Genomic DNA, 21,773 nt, shown 5'->3' with positions numbered 1-21,773 from the left:
AACGTAAAATCGAGCTGATATTTTTAATATCGGCAAGAACCCATAAGAGACCCGAGAACTTCAAAGATAGGACTGATAGTAATATTTTAACCCTCTATCATCAATTCTCTCACATATAGCTGTACAAAATCATTACATCTAAAATATGAAAGATGAAATTAGAGATCCTCTACTTAGTGGCACGTCACTCTCTGTCTTAAATATATTAGATTAATATCAGATTCAACCATATCTATACAGTTTAACTGATGTCAGATAGTGATAAAAAATAAGAGTAAGTGAAAATTGTAGCTAGCTGTCTAGAAAGATATAATATTAGACCGAAAAAAGTAGGTCAGAATCCGCTATATACAGCGAAAGTTTAGCGAATGGCCAATAAATCTAACTCGAAAATCCCCCATTGCTTAACTTGCAGAATTTGCGCTAGTGTGGACAAGTTTTTTACGCTTGTTGGGTACGGTTGAAATCTAGGGGACCTATACTACACGGGGGCCCCCTCTTCTTCGGAGCACTATTCCACGTACCGCTCTGTTCCACGACGACTTCTGCGAAATATATTTGCCTGTCTTTCTTATTTTTATTCTGGTGGCAAGAAAAATACAGCTCCGAACGGTTGTACCCCAGGACAGACGACGCGCGGTCCCCCCAAATCTGTTTTATACCGAAACATTTTAGTTGTTAAATCGTTCGGAATTTGTCCAACACTTCTCTCTTGTCACTTTAAACTAATGTCAACATAGTAGTGTTAATAATACCTAAGATATCGGTAAGATTTTGAAGGTTATAATTATATAAAGCATATAATAGATATTAGAATTTTGATCGCGTACTTCTGGATGCAGTTTATAGGCAAGAAGCCTTCATGCGATTTGGCTGATCGAGTAAGTTATCGTTTCATGAATAATTCCGTTCGTTTCCAGTTAATTTCCAAAGTTTATGAACATATTTTAACATAATCGTTTAATTTAAGTGCTTTGATTAAATCGGCTTCATCAGGAATACTGTATAATGGATTTTGACTCTGGTTATGGATACTATTAAGGTTTTTACGAGGTTCGGATTCGGAATGAGAATGCCTTAGAGAAAATAGCGGAGCGTATTATCACCTAATGTTAATCTTCGTAACAGTGAAAGTAGTGTTTGACAAGTACGTCTGAAAACTGGAGTATAATACCTCGTAAACGCTACTGGGACCAATATTAAAGTCCGATTTCAATCTATATTTGTGTTGGGAAGGAATTCGAATACACGTCTCTATTTAAAATCAAAGGCCCGCAATAGCATTTTCTCATAGCTCTTTTTATCTAATACTCCAAAGACCGTTCGAGTTATTCAACTAAAAACTTATGTTTGTGATAAAATGTAATGTCATTGTCAATATACGTGTAGGCCTAGCTATAAACATCTACCTTTTCCATTCATACAAACCCACGTTTTGACTTTAACCCCATTATCTACGCGTTCGGTTAATCAGCGGAAACTATATGACGATAGGAGCTCTATGACACACGCACTTTCTAAAAAAAGTATATCTCTAAAGACTATAGTCTGTTAGCACCAATGTGTATTCCCCATGGGTTTACGTTGTAAATAGACCTTTATTTCTCCCAGACCACAAAGGAAGCTGATATTAAAAAAGTACGCGAGTTTTTTGGATAGAAGCCATCGAAACGAACGTGTTTACGGCGTCAAGTATGGGCCTTTACATATTTCTTAGTCTGGCGAAAAATCTTATTCGTCCATGAAAAAGATTGCGCAGTATGTTGGGTATCAGTTTTTATCATCGTTAGTAATTTGAAGAAAGAACCGGCTTCTTTTTGAGCCCCATCGTTTCCGTACTGCGCACGCGACTCGTGAATAGTCGAATATCTCGCGCGTCTAAAAAATGCATACGCAACTTTAGTACGCATGCGTCGTGTACTGGTAAACATCGAAGCGGGAGCGCCGCCACCGTCTACCAGTTTCTAAACGGGAAAGCGAACACTAGTCTTCGTCGAGTCAGTCTGGTTGTGGACGGTGAATCGATGGCGTCGTCCGCTATAGTCGCTATTCTGTCTGCTTCTTAAATTCAACTGGGAAAAACCTATTGAGTTTAGATTCAAACCCTGGCTTTTCTGTCAAAACTCTCGACACTGTCGAGTGTCAGATAGACATACCAAGTTACCCAAGAAGATTTTAATAAAATTATCAGTGATTTTTCCAAAACCGGGCGAGTTAAATTGAACCAACCGAACGTCGACCCGGCATTGCCGTCAAGCCTAACTTCTACCGCGGCGAACTCGGCGGGAAAGCCCCCTTTACGGAAGGAAATCTGCGCGTTGTGTCCGCGATTCGCGGCGGTAATATGCGCCGATAAAACCGGGGTAGGCCTTTAGGCCACCCAGCGAGTGTTCTTATACCAACTTCTTATAGTGAAACGCGTTCCTTCTTTCGGCTATACTCAAGATTTTCGCATAGACCCCCGTAATAATAGGGGTTCGTCTTCCCAAGTCTCGCGTCAACCCATCTCAAGCGTTTGATATTCGAGATAAGAAACTAAAACTAACCCTAGGCCTTGGGTTTTATTTGTAGAAATTGTAACTGGATTCTTGGATCGAAGCAAAATGTCGTGGAAGCTGAAACCGAGTGTTCACGCTAGTGGTACGAAACGTCGACAGTATCTAGACCGGTCTTTAAGCCTCGCGGTACATCACGAGCATCAGGAACTATCTTCATCCTCAATGTCCATCGCTACTACAAGAAACGTAAACGGCTGTTACTCGTCATTGTCCAAGAACAGCGGCGTGTCATTGTTTTTCGCGCTACTACTCGTCTGTGTCACGGCTCCGCAATGTTGTGGTAAGTCTCTTTTGTTTATCTTTTCTACGTTATTTTTTTTCTTACTTACTCCTTAAGATGAGAAGTATAAACGCTTGTAGTTATCAGACCGTGTTCTGACGGCCATCGCTGTTTTAACAGTGACAGATTTAAGAGGGTACGCTTAAGTTGTTGAGATATGAAAGGTGGTTAGGGAAAAAATATTTTTAGTTGACTTGTAGCACCGTAACGTCTTATGTTTATTTAGTATTTCCAAAAAAGTGGGTCAACTCAAACTCTGAGTGTCTTTAAAATATTGTTAAGTTCTTCATGGGAAATTTTGCTCTATCAGAATACATGGGTTAGCTTGTTGGTTTTAGCGAAGAGATCGTACGTTTCACCTCTGGTATTTTTTTTCCCCTCAATTTTTGAGCTCCCGGCGTAGTGCTCCCTGCCAGATATTTGGGTAGGTGATATTTGCAATATGATAGGACATTCAACCATGTTTTCGACTCTTTCGTTAATGACAAATATATTGTCACAAAATATCCTCATTGCGTGAAAACTTAAATATTAAATAGCTTTATGACGAACAACTGCTCAAATATTCACCTTAATGACTCCCCACAAGTTTCGAAATATAGTCTAAAATACCTATTTTGTTATTTTGAAACTAATATATCTTGCCAGGAAAGATATACAATACCATAGTCACCACCGACTCAAATAGATACCATCAAAAATAATAAAATAAAATAAAACCTAATCTATAAAAATAAAAATCGCCAAAAACAATATTCAAATATTAAATTTGAATGAAAAAAATTAGATTTAAGTCGAGATGGAAAGTCCTCGATGTCTCAAGTTTCCTCTCTAATGAGGAAGATCATAATATTGGTTGTTTACGCTTCGTTTAAGACTTGTAATTTGATTAGACGCGACTAATTAAGTTAGCTTAATTGGTTTAACCCCCGTCTCTTATAAGCGCGAGCCTGGAGAAAGGAAATGTCCAAAGTCTCCTCATTAACTTTTTATTAAACTAATCGAATATTTACGCAGGTTACGCCACCAAATTTTAAGTCGATTTTAATTCGATGCCTGTACTGTGAATGTCCCGTTGGAAATATATTAACAGAAAAGTTTTCAAAATTACGGTGGTACAAAGTTCAATCCCTCGCGAGTCGTATTAGGAAGATTTGAGCTTAAAACTCGAATCGAGATGGAAATTTTGCCTTTAGGGTTGCTTTAAAGGTTTATCACTTTAATGTAATTCATTTCTGTCATAATTAATAGCACCCTAAACAAAAGGCAAGCAATAGGGCCGACCGATATCCGACACCACCTTGCGCCAGCGAGCGCGTCACGGCATTTGTTTGACTATAGAGACAATCTCTTAGCTCGGATTCCCACTTATCAACCAACCAAGGTTCGTGGGCATCCTAAACACAACGCCGTATACTATCCAGGTTTATGTACGCGGTATAGAGGCTATGTGCTTAAACAATACTTTAAAGGGCTTTAGATAGGTTTAGAGTATTAAGCCAATAATGTACGACGTCAGCTTAACTTGAAAGCGCCGCTTTTAAAGGCAACGGCTTTTCGGCTTCGCTGTTAATTTGATTTGACGCGTGATTAAAGGATCGTCACAACTCTAACGTAGGCGTTTAAAAAAGCGAACTAAGTGTACAGCGACCTAAAAACTCTTAAAAGATTCTCTTTTTTTACGGGTATTTTAAACCCAGACGTTTCCTTAACATTTTGGGATTTATTGAGCTGAGGTTTTTAAAGGCAGAAATCGTGGCTTATGCAATAGAGGGGAAGACTTGGGGGGTAAAACTCCGCCTTCCATCTCGCTTTCTGGCGCCTGCACTGTAGTATTTTTCTGTCATGAGAGTGCATGCGCAGAGACGGATGACAATGTATCAATGTGCCTACCCCTTTTTTACATCGAAAAGGTCTAACTCCCAAGTACTTTATGAAGAAAATGGCAGGTGTGCACGTTTAATTAGAGATAATTTTGTTTAAAAATTAATTGAAGAGTGAAGACAAATGTTCAGGGGATACTTTTAATTTGACTTCCCCAACTTATTTTACGTTCTTGTTTGAAAGCCCACACTTCTTTTCACTTCGAGGTTTTGATCTTGACTCCGGTTACTTTTGAAAAAGAAAGTTTTCGCTCACATCTTTAGCCCAGAAAAAGTGTTTTTTTTTTACTACGTAATTTCGTTGAGGATAAAAGTCTGTATAAAGAAATTCTACACTTTCCTTGAACATCTCTCTTTTATCCATTAAGTTATCTAGGGTATTTGATTATGGAGACTTAATGAGGTAACGGAAGGCCCTTTTTTAGAAATTTACACTAACTGGATTTGAATTTTTTCTTCTTGAAACTTAGTTAACAACTCAATCAACGCGGTTGCTACAAATTTAAGAAAATTTCGTATTTTAAGCCTTTTTGTTGGTTAATTTTACGCTGTTGTACATAATAGACGTTATAATTAACGTAATTATTAACATTTTACTTAATTTATTCAAAAATTTTTGAGTATAATAGACTTAATTTCTCTCTCTTGGTCTCGAATGGGGACTTAAACAAAGGTTTCTAATGAAATAAATTCAAATCCTTCATAAGTTTAAAACTATAAATAATAAATTTTAAACTATACGTAGTTAACAGTTAGTTTTGTCCATTGCCTGAGCCAAGAGACTGCAGTGAGAATGGTAGTATAGTTCAGTTTGAATCTAACTTGGCTCATAGAGTGCCTGACAACACTGCATGCACTAAACTTAAAGCTGAGAGTGGGAGAAAGGCGAGGAATTTTCTCTAGCATATTTAATGAAAATTATCCGTACATATATTGAATATTTCGAAATTCGTAGCAATTATGTCCTAATTTACGATTTTAAATTAGAACTGAACTTTTATTAAAGTTTTAAAGTATTCCTTCGCATATATATATAGTTAGTGGAATTCCTTCCACTGATCACAAAAGTTCCCCGAGCTTTACGAGTCACAAGGACTTAAGTATATTAGAAGACTTGAAAATTGCAATAAAGGCGTTTTATTGATCAGTGTCTTAGAAATTCTAAATTATGCTAGGAACGCATGCCCAACAATTATAATCCCCACTTTCCGGTTGTGGAACCGACCCAAGTATATTAAACTAAGGCATTCAAAGGGAATAGCTTAGAACCACGGGGATGGATCACTAACAAAGAGAAAATGTGAAAAACGTCACGCGGAATTTGAGTCTTTGTCAACTCTGATGACATTTACAGGGCTACCAACAGGTCCCTAAAAGTTCCGATTTTTCCTTAATCTACCCGAAGTCGGTATTTGGTCCTTAATTCGCCCTATTTTCTAAAAATCGCAGAAAAAAAAGCATTTATTTATTAATTAGCCAATTAAGGGGAGATAGAATAACTTTCCGTTTAGAAGTAATGAAAAGTCTTCAGTCTAAACATTTTGGTCCCTATTTTACCCTTATTTTTATCGTGAAAGTCACCTTTTTTCCCCTATTTATTTTTGAGATTTTGATGAGAGTCCTGAATTTGCAGCATTTTCAATCTTCCTATTAGTATATTTCTGACCGGGTAGTAGGGGACCCAATTCTAGGGCACTCTATGCGGTAGTAACCGTAGTATACTAACAAATTACACGAAGGATTAACCTAGGCTCTCGAATTAACTGGAAGTCCGTGCCAGAATTAAAATATAAAATTAATTAGTCATTTCGAGAGGCGGACGGAAGGTAGCGGCGGAACGGCAATTGCTAGTGCTCCAACGACTCGTTTGAAATTTCCAAGTAGTTCTCTATAGTCTATAGAGACCCCTAGCTGTTGTGGACCAAGTTTGCTCTTCCCACACGACCCTAGAAACCTTAGAACAATAAATGAATTTTAATTAATTATAAATCCACCGTGCAGCCGCTGTATATCGTGGTAATTTCATTAGGAATTCAGAAATTCTATACTATATCTTGTTTTAACTGCACCACGATTTTAATAAATTTATTTATTTACTACCTGAATATTTAACTGAGATTGCTGGCAGGCTGTTAGCGTCTACGTATAAACTAAATAGACAATGGTTTTGCGTAGGTATTCAAGTATTAATTTAAAAAATTCAGGGCACGAGTATAATTTCACGAGAAAGTTCGAAATTTAACCTAATATTACTTTAGTTTTCTATTTGGTACATTCTTCTAAGATCTAATTAATAATTATCTTTCGGAGTTAAGACTAATGCGATGTTCTACGATTGTTACGTAATGCATACTAATTTAAGTCTAATAAATAGACGTGTAGTTTATTATTTATTTATATAATCCTATTTCCAATATAGGCCTAGAGAAGACTAATACGTTTAAAACTTTAAATATTGGCCGAGTTAGACAACGGAATTTAAGGAGTTTAAAAGGCTTATTTTCTCTTTTAAAAATTGAATTTTAAATCAATTCAAATACATACATAGTACTCTGCAGGAACTCTAAATTACGCCTAATCTGAAAGTTCTTATTAGTGCGGTCCAGTAGTTTGCGCTCTTAAAACTAAGACGAGATATATGGACTATACATATATAGGTGCGCTATTGGCTAATAGGTTATAATGGAAGCGCATTTTCAGAGTCAATTTGCTCGCGAATCACAATGATCCTTTTCATCTGAGGACAAGCTTATTGTGTGTTCCTGATTATAGAGAGCCTTCTCTCCCTTTGTTTGCCCAAGCGGTCCTTGCATCTATCTCTAGACATGGACCTTAGTATTCCCCCAAAAACCTCTCAGACTTATGTAAGATGGTAAGACTGTAAGGCGCTTGCTTGTCCAACGATTATTAGAAAAAGAACGTTTCTTTCTCTGTAGATGTATAGTTCTTAAAGGGTACTACAAACCCGCATTGACTATAGAAAGCCACTACTGAGAAGTAATAATAATTTTAAATATATTACAATTTCTTATTTAGAATGTTTGGGTCTCATTAGAGGTTAGTGGGTGCAGAAAGGTTGTATAAACTTCAGATGATATTCTTTATATTCTCCATAAGGTACATGCAGTGTTAGAGTCTTTAATATGTCGCACGGTTACTTCGAACCAAGCCCAAACTCTTCTTTCGACAAAATCGACTTCCATTAGTAAAGCGTGCGTCTCTGATATGAATTGCAGGTAATATAAAAAGATCTATAGTTTATCAGAGACGGAAGACTCGTGTCGATATTTTTTGCTTCCAGACGATCTAATCTAGGATACTTCTCTTTTTCCTTCGATTATTTAGCTGTAGTAGGCCTATATTTAAATGCTGCAAGCCAGTGTCGCGTCTTATCTTATCTACGAGTACGACACTGAACCCAAAGGCTAATTCAAACTTTCGCTACCTAACCTATAAGGTCAAGTACATGAAGATAATAATACAGGTTTATTTTATCGGTATGTAGTGTATCACCTCAGTCTGGTCTAGCTGGACTATGCAATAAGTATAGAAATTGTCATTATTTATCTTTCTCTAGAAGTTGATTGGATAGCTTAGTTTTATTTTCAATGTCCAGTGTGATGTTGACAATATGGTTTGGTAGAGGTCAGACACCCAAGAATTGTAAGGTATAATTAGAATTATAACGCGGCATTAGGTGACAGTTATTTCAAGTATATTGAATGCTGGAAGCGTTTAAAAAGGAACGATTCAAGTATCAACTCAGAATTGAAGCAATGTCTTTGAGAGGGTCTGCTTGTTCTAGAGCCAGCCAGCCTGCCTTAGGCCTTGTACATTTCTGTATACACTTGTGTTTGCGCGGCATTCTAGAAGTGAAATGAACTGCAAACGAAAGGTGCACTGGGGTGGGTTGAGTGGGCAGATGAATTGAGTAGGTAGAAATCTTTCGGAATCTTTGGTGCGCGAAAGGAAATCATCGATCCATCATCAAACGCATGCAAAAGCGCAACCCCTGGCCAGTTCTCTCTCTCTGGCACACGCTGCACCTCCAGCCAAGAACTGCACACACACACTAACATTTTCTACGCCGGCTTTACATTTTACACACAAATCCAAACGTCCTCTTTATACTATTCTTTCTTGGTGGCTGTGGGAATTTCTTAGTAGACAGGTTAAGAAATGAGTTCAAAATATTTGGAAGTACTGAATGGGGCTTTTAGCTGATAGGAACGTGGTTGGTTTTTGCTGAAATTGCATGGAAGTGTTTGTTGCTGTACGTGCAAAGTGGATCTCATCGGAAAGTTTCAATATTTTGTTTTATAAATAACGTAAACACGTAATAGTTTACTGAAAAGTGTTGCTAGTCATTCGCGAGTACAATTCAACCACTGTCTATACAACAAGTTGAAAAGCTTCAACTTGTAGTTCTATTCGATTCAATAATTATTCAGTTGCAGAAGATGCTCTAACAACAAATTACTGGCAGCCCTGAAGTTAAGAAACAGGGGACCAAATTTTTATCCCCCATAATGCACACGTAACACTATGAAGATCTGAATTTGCGCCTCATGGTATGGTAGCTAGAACGTTTCTTAACTTCTCGCCTGTAAGCTTTAAAGGAGCGATTTTTTTTCTTTTTTTCTTTGGGTGCATGCATGGCGCTTTTTTTGGCCGGGCCGGGTTTTAAAAGTAGCGCCAAGGTGATTTACGCCTGCTCCCAAAATCGATGGTAGAATTTTCTCTTACCGGACTATGTTCAATGCTTGTATACTTCCTTAAACTTAAAAGTGCCCCCTTCTTTCTTAAGAATTCTTCTTTCCAATGAAACGAAATTTCTTATTTCTTTTTATTATTCGGGGGTTTGTATGAGAGGTTAATTGCGCGTAGGTTTCAAATACAACGAAAAGCCTGCGTTGAAAAAAGATACTTGATGATTTTGAACAGGGAATTGGAATATCTTTTATGTTTTGAATCATTAATTGAAGACTGTATCAAAACTTACTAGCTTATAGTTCAAGAAGGGGCATATCTCCGTCACGTTGGTTTGTTTTCAATAGACCACTTCGATGTAGCTAAGAGGGAAAGACACGGGCGGTTTAAAGAATGTAAATAGTAGCCGTTCATACGTTCTCAGGTTTTATATGGGTTCTTGAGAACGTGCAGTAACTTTAAATTGTCTATAGTTTACTGAGAGAAGAAACAACATGAAAAATTCAATTTGCCTGATTAAGAAATCAATTTTTAATATTTTAATCAACGTACGAAATTATTAAGAAATACATTTTCAATATATAAAGGTTTCTTATATTTTGAAGTATAAAATAACTACCTTAATATAATAAAATCAAATTATTCTTTTTTTTTAAATGTACTAATGCTCTTAGCTATGTTAGTTAATAATGATCGAAATATTCGAAGTAAGACGATAAAAATAGTTTATATAATATTAAAAAAAAAAGAAAAATAAAATAATAATAATCTCAATTTTTGGTTTTAAGAGAACTCCTTTTGAGCGTAAAGAAAATTCAACGCCAATTACCCAACTTACGTATTTATTTCTTCTTTTTATATCCGAGTTTTATTTCTCTTCTCCTATAAATTCATCTCCAAAGAAAGAGTAAAAAGAATAAGGGAAACAACCGCGCCACACCATCTAAGATGACTTTAAAGGAATAATGAAATCAATCTAAGAATAAATATGAACTATTTTTATTAATAAGTGACCTAACGGTAAAACTTAGTTTATCCCTCCTACCAAACGTCATACCTCTGCTTACCCAATCATCTTTACTCCCCCACTAACCTTCTACTTCATAAAATCCTCCACCGCGTAGATATAAATGGGAGGAGCTTTCTGAAGCCCCGCCCCTTTTGCTGTTTCCCTATATTGATGCAATCAGGGCCAATTTGCATCTATGGTTCCTTTTCAGATATTCAATATTTAACATGCTCTTAATATAATTTTACATTTCATCTTGCATTGACCAAACAAACGTTGAAATAACATACATAAATCTGGCTTAACGGTATGGCTCCATCTAACGATACAAATACGTAGAGAAAATTTAGTTGGCATTGCATTTCACTGTTACTTTAAAATGCGGAACAGAAAAAAAAAAGACTAAATTGATTTTATCCCATCCCATTCCCTCCACTGCACTAGCCCTCTTTTGGCTTTTACCATAGTTAATGGGGCTCTCTGTTTAAAATGAATTATTGGCCTTATTTCTCTCTTGTAGACCTTCCATCAAGGTTCTTTACCTTTTAAATTTCTCCTAAGCCTTGTTTGTGCTGCATGGTTATCTTCCAATGCACCAATTGAGAATTTTGAGAGAGATTTTTTTTCTTCTTAAACCTTATAAAATCTGTCCAAAACGTTGGCGAAATATTATTTCAACCGGCCCTTTTGAGAGAGAGTCGTGCTCGAATCCTTAAATAGATTGTAGTACAAAATTGCAGTCAAATTATCCCTGGTTATTTCCACAAAATACCCTGTCTTGAATATTGAGGAGGAAAATTAAGATTAATTTGAGTTCGTTTATAGTTGACCCTTCTTTTTATAAGTAGAGGGCGAAACGAATTTCATAACTCTTCAACCCGATGGCGCGTGAGGTCGGAGAACCTTTTTGAAATTTTGAATTTTTTATAAGATTTCTTTTAGTGCAATTTTGTATTAAATCATAAGTCCATTATCAGTTGAAGTACGTAAAATAGTTCTGAAGCTACAGCATTCACGTCATTAAATTCAGGGGGTTTCTGTTAAGTCTGGCTCAGATTAAGGGGGATGTTCTTTGGGAAATAAATTTTGAGTCGAAAATGTAATTTCTATCTCCATTTTGCCGTCCGGACCACTGTTTTCGAGTTATGATTTGATGAAGTGTTTTAGGACTGACTCCTTAATTAAATTAGAAATTACTGTCTAAATCAGCTTCTTAATTAAATTAAGGGGTTATTCATAAAATATTCTGAACAATCTTAACTCGAAAACAGTGGCCCGGACTGCAAAATGGCGATGGAAGTTACATTTTCGACTCAAAATCGATTTCCCAAAGAACATTGCATGCAGACTTATCAGAAACACCCTGTATGTTCGTGAAATTCAATCGCTGAATATAACACCACTGTATACTCAAAATCCAATAACCTATGATTCTGAAATTAGTTTTGTATAAAGTTAATCTCAATTTATTTAAATATTAATACACTAAAATTTTACGCGACATTATTTTTATCCCCGAGTAAAACGTTTAACTTTATTATTAATTTTCTGCCGTTAGATATTGCGTTTAACTATTTATATATTGAAAAACACGTAAATTTTTCTAGTAATTTTATAAAATTTTCAAGTGTTTTCGGAAACATTTTTTTGATTTTAAACCCGGGAGAGGTATCCGCTATCGTAAGAGTAAAGTGGTTGGTGTGGTAGAAAAGTTTTATGAAACGATATCTAGTTTCAATACCCCGAAGGAATAAATCTATTTCAATGTTCAACCAAAGTATATAGCTCGAAATTCCCGCGTTTTAAATATTTAATCGATGTAGAAATAAATATAGTATAACCGAGGTTCGCTTCTCAAGATGGGTGAATACACCCAACCAAATTCATACAGTTTATAGGAAGTAGGTAAGCTTGGAGGAAGATTATTGGAAATATTTTCAATGAATGATTTATAATTATTAGCTAGCTGCTTTAGGCGAAATCCGTTTCAACCAATAGATATCAAAATTTATATATATATATATATATATATTTCTCTATTTTAAAATTTAAGTTGAGCGTTAAATTAGATATTATATATTTATACATATTTAATCCCGAAGAAAATTATTAAAAATATATTAATGAAATTTTACATACCGCCTTTAAATCAATATTAATATAATTATTAATAATTCTATTTATTTCGACGAGGGGCCACTCACTCAACGTATTCTGTGTTCAATGCTGTTCTACTCGTAATCTTTAAATGTGCTGAAATGATTACGACTATTCCGTATTCGATCTACAGGAAATGCGAGTGATTAGCCCCTCGTGTCTCTTCGAGACATTTTACAAAACAAGCAGTTGGAAAAGGGAATTATACTACGTAGGAACGCTTCATTAGTTGTTAAGATGGTTAAATAAAATTATAAAGCGTGGAGAATTCCACTGATGTAATAGCTATCCTAACAAATTTGAATTGGAAACCATCCACCAAAACTAATTGTTCATGAAAACAAAAACTTAACAAAACTCTTTCTCTCTTATGGGATTATTTTAACCGAGTCATATGTACAAATTCGCCCACGTTGACGTTATCGCAAACTCTATTTAAACTAAAATGCCTAACCCCCATCCCCTTCGTCTCTCCAAATAACCTAACGAAGCGTGCATCGTATGTAATGGCATCCATATCCGTTTCACAACTGTTATGTGTATGTGTGTGTGAGTTAGCTATAGAGAAAGATATATCTAACCATGGAGGGAATGATACAAACACGATATATCCGGGGAAGGGACTAAAGCGTTCTGTAAGTATTCTCAATTAAAAATAAGCGAGATCTAGCTAGCTCCCTGACAATTTCACAAATTATTTTTCGCCCTCGGAGTCACTGATGCGTGCAGCATTCTCAAATTGAAGATAGAAAACCCAACCTCCTCTAGTTAGTTGAATATATTTGTATACTGTGTATAGAGTGTGTCTGATAAGTCTGCCATAAATTTAAGGGTGTATGTGTTCTTTGGGTCAATCTAACTGGTAAATTTCACCAGAACATTATATCAAGAAGTGATAACTAATTTACTAAGATGCCTAAGTCTTCGCGCGCCATAGTCCCAGGCCCACTTTCAAAATACAAGGGGGGACGTAAAAGTAGGCCGGGCTATTTCGCCTCTCCTCAGTCGAAAAATAATGTAATTTTCGTCATTCGCGTCGCGCTGACGTGAGTTTTCAAGAACCGATGAGATGCTGGTTGTAATTTAGAGGCGGGGATCAGACTTGTAAATAGTGATATTTTCATCGGGAGCCCTGCGGGCTCCCGACCCCTCCAAAGCCCAATTTTCTTGGGTACCCGGGGCTCCCTAGTGGACAAGGGTAATTAAATAAAAAAAATTGAATATCATACTGAGGCATAGAACTATTTTGGTGTCGAGAAAAAGCCGCGTATTTTTAATTTTTACTTTCACTTTTCAGCCTTGAACTCTTGCGAGAGTTCTCATCGCCCCGAATTTTTCAGGGTACCCGGGTGGTACCCGACCCCCTAAAAATATTTTTTCAGGGTGTCCTGTGAATTTTCTTGGGTGTCACAGGCTCCCTGGTACCCCCTATTTACAAGTCTGGCGGGGATTAACTCCGAACCTACGTTTGGACTGGAGATAAAGCTAGATATGTGGCGAATTTATACCTTCTCCCTAATAATAAATTAGATATCACTTCTTGGTTGATATTAGACAATATTAATTTGTCTTACTAAATTTTCGGCTTATTTTTTTGTTACTACATATATTGGCCTTCTGAAAAGCCTCTTCCATATACGCCAGTTGCGCGTTGTACAAAAATAGCTGAAGTAATATATTAAGGCACGATCTCCATCCACCTTTTTGAGAGGAGGTATTGTTGAAACAATCCGCAACTATTGTTAAGACTAATTTCATTCATGCGTTACGGCATTAAAGATACTCTGCCGTCCACGATGGGGAGGTAATTACCAACGTTAGGTTGTTATTAGTAATGATAAGGCGGATATCCTTGTAATTATTTACTGTATTGGACAAGATATACATACATACACTCTCGAGAAGTCTGGCTGGTTCCATTGTTAAGATGGAGCCAGACTAATAAAAGAATATCATATCGGCTCATTCTTTGGGACGAGACGCGTGTCCTGCGTGGACTCTCATTGAGAGGATTCCCCAATTAAGAGAAAAGAACATATTGACGCGCGGCTAATGAATTGTTTGAGGGCAGATAGAAGAGGAGTATATATTGAGCGCGTATATGAAACCCTCGCAAACCTGCATGCATCATGCCTGGAGGGGTTTTGACTCTTTTCAGATATACAGTAACAGTTAAACAAAAGAGATACTTGATATGATTTGGGGAGGCTATACTATTTATCAAGTGCTTCGCGCTGTCTAATAAAAGGATGTTAGTGGAATTGAGATTAAAATAATTAAAAAAAATAAATAAAGGTGAATTTAATAGGTGTTGTTTCAACAACTTCCTAACCACACACTCTCTATCTCTCTCTGTCTAAAAAGCCCTTTGTATTTTTATCAATTACTTTGTGGAAAAATTGTGCAATTAAGCACACCTACCTACATACATCTCTTTAGGAAAACGCCTTCATCAAACAAACAAGTAAATAAATAAATACTTGAAATTATACCAATGTGACAACCCTATAGCCTCCTTCATCTTGGGTGGGTTATAGAGTAACTTACTTGGTTTAGGGACATTTTCGTGGGCCATTAACCACGAAACAAATTAAGCTTACACCCCAAAACAACAGAAACAAAGACATTGACCCAGAATGAGTCCACGAACGCCGTTGGCTCCCTTCAGTATAATTTCCTCTACACGTATAGACTTAATCGTTAATCTTTCAGAGAGAGAGAGAGATAGAGAGAGCTGAGAGAGAGAAGGAGAAATCCTTAATCGTTTAAACCCATAATTTAAAAAGCCAAAACGTTTTGACGCTTGTTATACTTTAAAAAGCAGGCTTACAGTAAAAACACACCACGGGCAACCTCAAAAATTATAACCATTTTTAATAATTATTGGTGGGCGCGACGTTTTTCAAGCTAGAGCTCACGAAATTACCCCGATGGACCAAGCCAAGCTACGTTATAAAACTATCTACTATATACTTTGTAATTATTTTTATATTACTTTTACTTGTCAGATGAAAAGCTTTTCAAAGGTCGAGAAATTGGACAGTTGTTCCTAAGTCTATGGCTGAAACGAAATTCTTTAGACTCGCACGGCAAGTGTCCTGCCACTTTATAGAGTCTTTAGAATCAAAAGAGTTAGGCCTAGCGTTCCGTTTTAGAAATTTAATAAGTCTTGAGTCCCGACCGTCCCAGTTATAGTTATAGAGTAGGAATTAATTTTTTTTTTATTTCAAAGTCAAGTCGTTGAATTTATGTTCGTGAAACGATTATTCAAAGAGGGTAAAATTGCAGGCTGTTATTTTCGCGACCCATCCCCGAAAAATGAAATGGAAGGTCCATCCCAGTTATTATTGGACATGGTAGGCTTTGTGATGTTCTTCGTGCATGAGCCAAGCCCTACTAACGGTTTAGGTAATGCTAGGGCGTTTTTAACGCGGTTTTAAATAAATGTTACGATGCTTTCAAACTTATACGAAGACTTAAGTCGTAAGCCATATTTATTATTTTATGGTTAAAGGTATGTATCTGCGTTGCATATTAATTTAGAATAAGTTGGGCGTAGCATTTAAATTAAGTCAAAATCTATTAAGAATAACTTCAGATTAAATCTATGCCTCCAAAAGAATTCTTATCACTGAGGTACTGAAACTTTGCTTAATATTATAGTTCCACAGACTTGATAAGCGGCTTTGTAACAGATGATCTTGTTGACCTAATTTATTCCATCATGAACCTTGCGCGAGAGATATTGCACTCCAGCTAGCCAAATCACTTTTGTGATAATGATGACCCAGGGGCTAAACAGTGCTCCTATAGCTAGGTTCTTTTGATGTTTGGTCATCTCAGAAAATCGGCTTAAATGTGTGTTCTCGGGTATCAAGCTCGCTTCGTCTTCAGTGACCCGAAAATGAACGAAAACCTAAGTTCTTTTCGGATGCCGAGATTCTAGAAGAAAAAAAGAAAAAAGAAATTGTTGGGGACATCACTTTGAGTGACGTTAGATTGAGGGTGACTAGGTCACGTCCGCCGGCTGGACAATGGCTTTTTTCACACATTTTTCAACCACTATACTATACAGCATCCCCTATCTTAATAACGTCGATCCTCCTTTTTTAGTCTTGGTTTAGATGTCACTTGTCCCTAGTAAGAAAGGTGTTTATACCCTTCAGTCCCCCTTGCTTTTAGTCAAAGATTGTCTTGGTTATTACTATATCTTGGCTTTACCGAAACCCAAGGTCCCTTAACGCCATTGCGGATGGTTGAGGAAACGTTTGTAGACCCGAGTGACATCTTTCATAACAGCAAACCTTGTGAAACTTATCTCCCTGTACAACTTCGGTTTGTCTATATAAGATCCTAGTATTTTACCATGCGTACAACTGAACTTTGTTTTCAGTCCAAACATACACTTACTGGACTTGTGCCAAGGGTTAGGGAACTGTTTTCATACCTCTTATTGCGGTCCAAGGTTAGTGTGATTTTAAATCTATTCTAGTATTCCTTCAACGGCTGACGCGTTTTCTTGGTTTTGTAGTTTTGTTTTCCCTAGTTTTTTCCCTTAGCGTCTAGGGTGCGCTATCTTGAATGACCGCGTGCCGAGATGTCCTCTTCTTTTTTTCCCATTGGGTACCAACGTGCTTTGAGTTCCATTTGCTTTTTCCCACCTTATGGAGACTAGGAAAGGGTTTATGGGACCTCAAATAACACGTACGTAACGCCTCACCGCCATCTTCGTGGCTACCCAAAACCCATTTTCCATTTTGAAAGCGTGACTTGGGTCGAAACCTTGTAGGGTCAGCTCGTGTTGGCAAAATTTAGGAATAATGCGTTAAAAGTATAAAGGGACCGACCGTTCGTTCAATGACTTGTGTTATTAGTTCCATTAATGTTGTGGTCCCCGTTTCGGTGTCTGCAATGAACTAGACCAATGGACAAGACAACTCCACCTATAATAGAATCTAAATGCTAGACTTAAATTTGGATCGCACGCATGCACTCTTCTATGGAACAGTAAACAATATCGCTCATTGAAGAGCTAAATAAAGAACTTCAATTGATGACACTTTTAACCAATAACTTCTTCAAGAAAATAGCCTAAATGGGACACGAAATGTCTTCCTATAAATGTCTTGATTTCTTTTATGGTCCGTCCCTTGAGACTATGAGGGAAAATTCAGTAGGATATCGGCCTATTCTATTCGTGTTTTCGGACCTTTACTATCCTCTGTTTTTTTTTCTTTAAGATGGCTTATTTAAAAGCTATAATGCGAAGCCCGGAACATTTGACTCGAGATAGGCCTATATATATATGTAGTGATCGCGTTTTTCGCAAACTTTTTCGCTTTGGCCCCAACAAGAAAAGCTATTACGAAGACGCGAGCCTTCTTTGGAAAGCGGAGCAATAAGGCTCGAGTTTTTGAGGTCGTTCAACGGATTGCTGCCATTTAGGAATCATCTCTTCCCTTCTTTTCTTTTTTCGTTAAGCCTTTTCGGTTCCGTGTCCAAGGCTTAACGCCTCCTTTATGCCATTGTTTTAGACGTTTTGAGAAAATGCCTTCTTGCAAATACCATTTTCTTATACTTTTTAAACAAAATATTGGATACCTAATGCCTATTGCCTAGCACGGCGACAGACGGTCAAATAGTAAAACCTTTTTGTTGTCGAAAATGGTGATGGGGCGACCTTTCCCATTCGATTTTTATATAGAATTAAGTGTGATTTAGGGCGGCGTTTTTCACCGGGAATTTACAACCGAATGTTAGTTATTTGTAGCTATTTCAAGCCTTGGAAAAACACCAAATTTGACGTGAAATAGACTATGTAGTAATGTAAGACATTTACGTCATGTACAGACGTTTTCGGTTTAAGTCAGTACAAGCCTACAAGGTCATTCGTGCTTTTGAGATTTTGTCTTGGTTTAAGTTAGAAACAATCTTTTTCGAGACTAAGGTTAAAATGGTCGATTTTGAACGGACTTAGAAGGGTTATTTTTATCGCTTTATGTTTTAAGGAAAGCGGTTCAAACTTTTAAAAGGAAAAATGTTGTTTAGTATATGGTTTGGACCAAAACTTGGGAGTTGTTTCACGATGTTACTAGAAATAAAATGAAAAGAAACGGCATCCCCGCAGCAAGCACCCTTTTCAAACTAAGTTTCGAATGAATAGTGACATTTATTTGATAATTCGAGCCCCCCCTTACGGAAGTTGCAAACTCTCGGTCGAATCCCACGTTGAGTTTACAACAGTACCATCGTAGTTTTCAACAAAACTTTGGTTTTAAATCACACCGAGAAAGCCTCGACACTCGTTGCAAATTCCGCTTGGAATAGACTTGGAAATATCGCAAAATTTTCTTAGTGGTCTCTTTCCTCTCTTCTAAACTCATTCTTAATTAATTGTAAGGGCGTCTTAGCTCCTTTCGGATGAAATCATTTAGAGAAAAGATAGATAGGGGAATATAATTCCAACACACAATGGACAAATAAATTTTGGGTTTTGCGAAATTTACTCTTGTGGGCCCTTATTTGTAAAATATTGCTGTTTGCTTGCTTGCTTGTTTGTTTTAAAGAGTTATTTGCAACTGTCCGTTTTTCATCTACTGCGGGTTAGCTTTGTTTAATCGTGGCATGATGTATAATGTCCTCTAAGTTTTAAAACCAAAGGAAACTTAAGTCTTTATCTTATTTTTGTTGAAGTATCTGAATTTCCAATAAATTTAGACTTAACCTTATTTTTATGGTTCAAATCAACCATAGTCCTTATATGTAGATGGTCATAGTCTCTTCTCGTGAAACACGGTATTCACAAAGAGGTGCGGGAATAGGCCGAACTTTCTCTCTCACTCACTCTCTTGGCAACTTAGGAAGACAGCGACATCTAGATATCTAAAATTAAAAATGATTATTGTACTAATATGCAATAATAAATCACTCTGTAGTGTGTGGTCAGATGTAGTAGCTACAGACAGAAGTTGCTAACTAGCCCATTTTTTAGTTCTTATCTCTTACAGTTTATAACTAATCTTTTGTCAGACGTTTACATCTGCAGGCGTGCACTATGAACCATTACATTAAAGAACCATGATGACACTGTGTATGGAGATATCAATTCGCAAACTTAATACCAAGTTTTGTTTTGGAGCACTCGATCGTTTTAGTCTAATTAGAGACATACTAATATCTTCCTAATTACTTAGGACGAAGCACGCGGTATATAACAGTATAATTAACTCGGAACATTAGCGACCTGTACTCTAATAAAGACAGAAACATTAACTTAATTACCATATCTAATTCATTTTACCACCTTGTCGGGTATGGAAAACTTAAATAAATCACCTACGCCATAGTGAACTAACTATTCATCAAAAATAAAACCGAGACGTACGTGTTTTTCAACTTGTAAATAAGTCAAAGTTAATTAGCCCTAAACATAATAAATACCCTATCCCATCCTTTTATGTGTCCCAGCGTTTTTAAACTTTGAATGAGAGAAAGTTACAGAAAAAGGTCGTCATTATTATTCATTAGTAAATGTAAAATTTCCGTAATATATTATCTTATTACAAAGCTCTGAAAAGTTATATTAGCATTTAGATGATAAAACCATATTGGTGGGAGGTAACTTCTATACGTTAGAGAAAAACACAGAAAATGTACTTTTACTTTCATTTCAAAGTAAACGCTGGAAGGTTTCGATATGACGGAACTGGCTGGTTGGATGTCTCAGGTTGCAAATTGGTTCTCTCATTTTAACTTATCCTCATCTGTCTTTGAAGTTAAATTTAAATATACTACTACACACGAGTTAGTGTATTCATTAAATACGCCTTATAATTCATCTAATATTATTGTGCCTCAGTCGCAACTCTTAACTCCAGAGAGATCTTTCATGCAAAGGCTTAGGAATTGTTGCAGAAGTGTTTAGTTATGACTTGAAGATCTTGTTATGTTTTGAACCTTAGTTATAATTGAAGTAAGCCCACTTGTACTTGCTTAACGTGCTTGGATCAAGGTATCAGAGCCCGGGGAACAGGTTTAAGGGTGTTTACTTGATGTTAAACATTTTTTTCGTTGAGTTGAGATGGGTGTTACGAGGAACAGGGCGTCTTCCTTCAATGCCCCGGGTTTCAAATCAAATTAGCCACGCCCATACTTTTTCCAAAGACACTACTACGTGTCTTTCTATCTAGGTGCTATTTATTAAAAGATCTCACCCGTCAAGGGTTCAAAACTTAACCATCCACCCTCTATTACATTAGTTTTAAGTCTATGATTTATTTTATGGAAGTTTTCCTACCAAAAAGTGCTTATATTACTGGTTATCGCGGACCAGCAATTTTAAGAAGAATTTCAAATGAAAGAAAAAAATGTTTAACATCTTATTTTCGACGCCTAGATATTTTAACTGAATTTTCGACCGTCCGGAACGAATTTTTGATTTGAAATATGAGCTATAAATCGTGTTATTTTTTCTTTTCTTTACCGCGTTAAATTCAAAGTAGCAGTGACATGGTAGTTAAATGAAATTTTGATAGACTGTTTTAACGAAGACCGCGCGAGCTTACATTAATCTATCTGCGCAGCAAATTTTGGATGAACCTCTAATATTTAAAGAGAGCTTAAGAAATTCGCGATAAATCATGCCACAGACACTTTAGTTATATTTATTACACGTTTTTCGCAAGAAACTTTTAATTAGTTTTGGGGAGTGTAAACTTGCGTTAAAAAATAAATCCACATTTAAAAAAATAATACAATTTTGCTTTGACATTATTTTGGAATTAGCCCAGTAAAAATGATTAACAGGCTTCGGAAGTTTGGGAAATGACTTTGCACGAGTTTTCTCTGTATGCCCATTACTTGTTAACATGTATTTTTTGGGACAAAATTCCTCACTGTATTTTGTAACATTTGTAACTTTAAAAATATCCTTTGACAATTCTTTATTTATTTATTTATTTATTTACGGAAATGACCCCGAGTGAGTTAAGTTAACAATAAGTTTAACTAATATCGGAATTTCGCGTGGTCTTAGGAAGATTACGTCTCTCTACTCTCTTGTCTGTGTAAGGTTTTCTTTGATAAATAACTTATTACAAAAGTTGAGTCACATCTAAAGAAACCGACACTTACATATACTTTAAACCAATATAAAAAGGTTTCTAGTCTTATAGAAG

At 36.4% G+C, this 21,773-nt stretch overlaps 1 protein-coding gene across 1 annotated transcript in view; it reads left to right on the top strand.

Moving 5' to 3' along the window:
- The first annotated feature begins 1,968 nt into the window (after positions 1–1,968).
- Positions 1,969–21,773, top strand: part of LOC149654191 (uncharacterized) — a 164,064-nt gene continuing 144,259 nt past the window's right edge. The window contains exon 1 of the mRNA XM_089845603.1: positions 1,969–2,838. Coding sequence (XP_089701729.1) covers positions 2,604–2,838 — 235 coding nt within the window. The 5' untranslated portion in view covers positions 1,969–2,603. The remainder of the gene's footprint in view (positions 2,839–21,773) is intronic.

The sequence above is a fragment of the Phalangium opilio genome, unplaced genomic scaffold (genome assembly GCF_054372755.1).
Source record: "Phalangium opilio isolate 3A_F unplaced genomic scaffold, DU_Popi_V2 ptg000079l_1, whole genome shotgun sequence".
In the NCBI taxonomy this organism is placed as follows: domain Eukaryota; kingdom Metazoa; phylum Arthropoda; class Arachnida; order Opiliones; family Phalangiidae; genus Phalangium; species Phalangium opilio.
The sequence above is the reverse complement of the archived record's forward strand: the minus strand, read 5'-3'. Positions and strand labels throughout refer to the sequence as shown.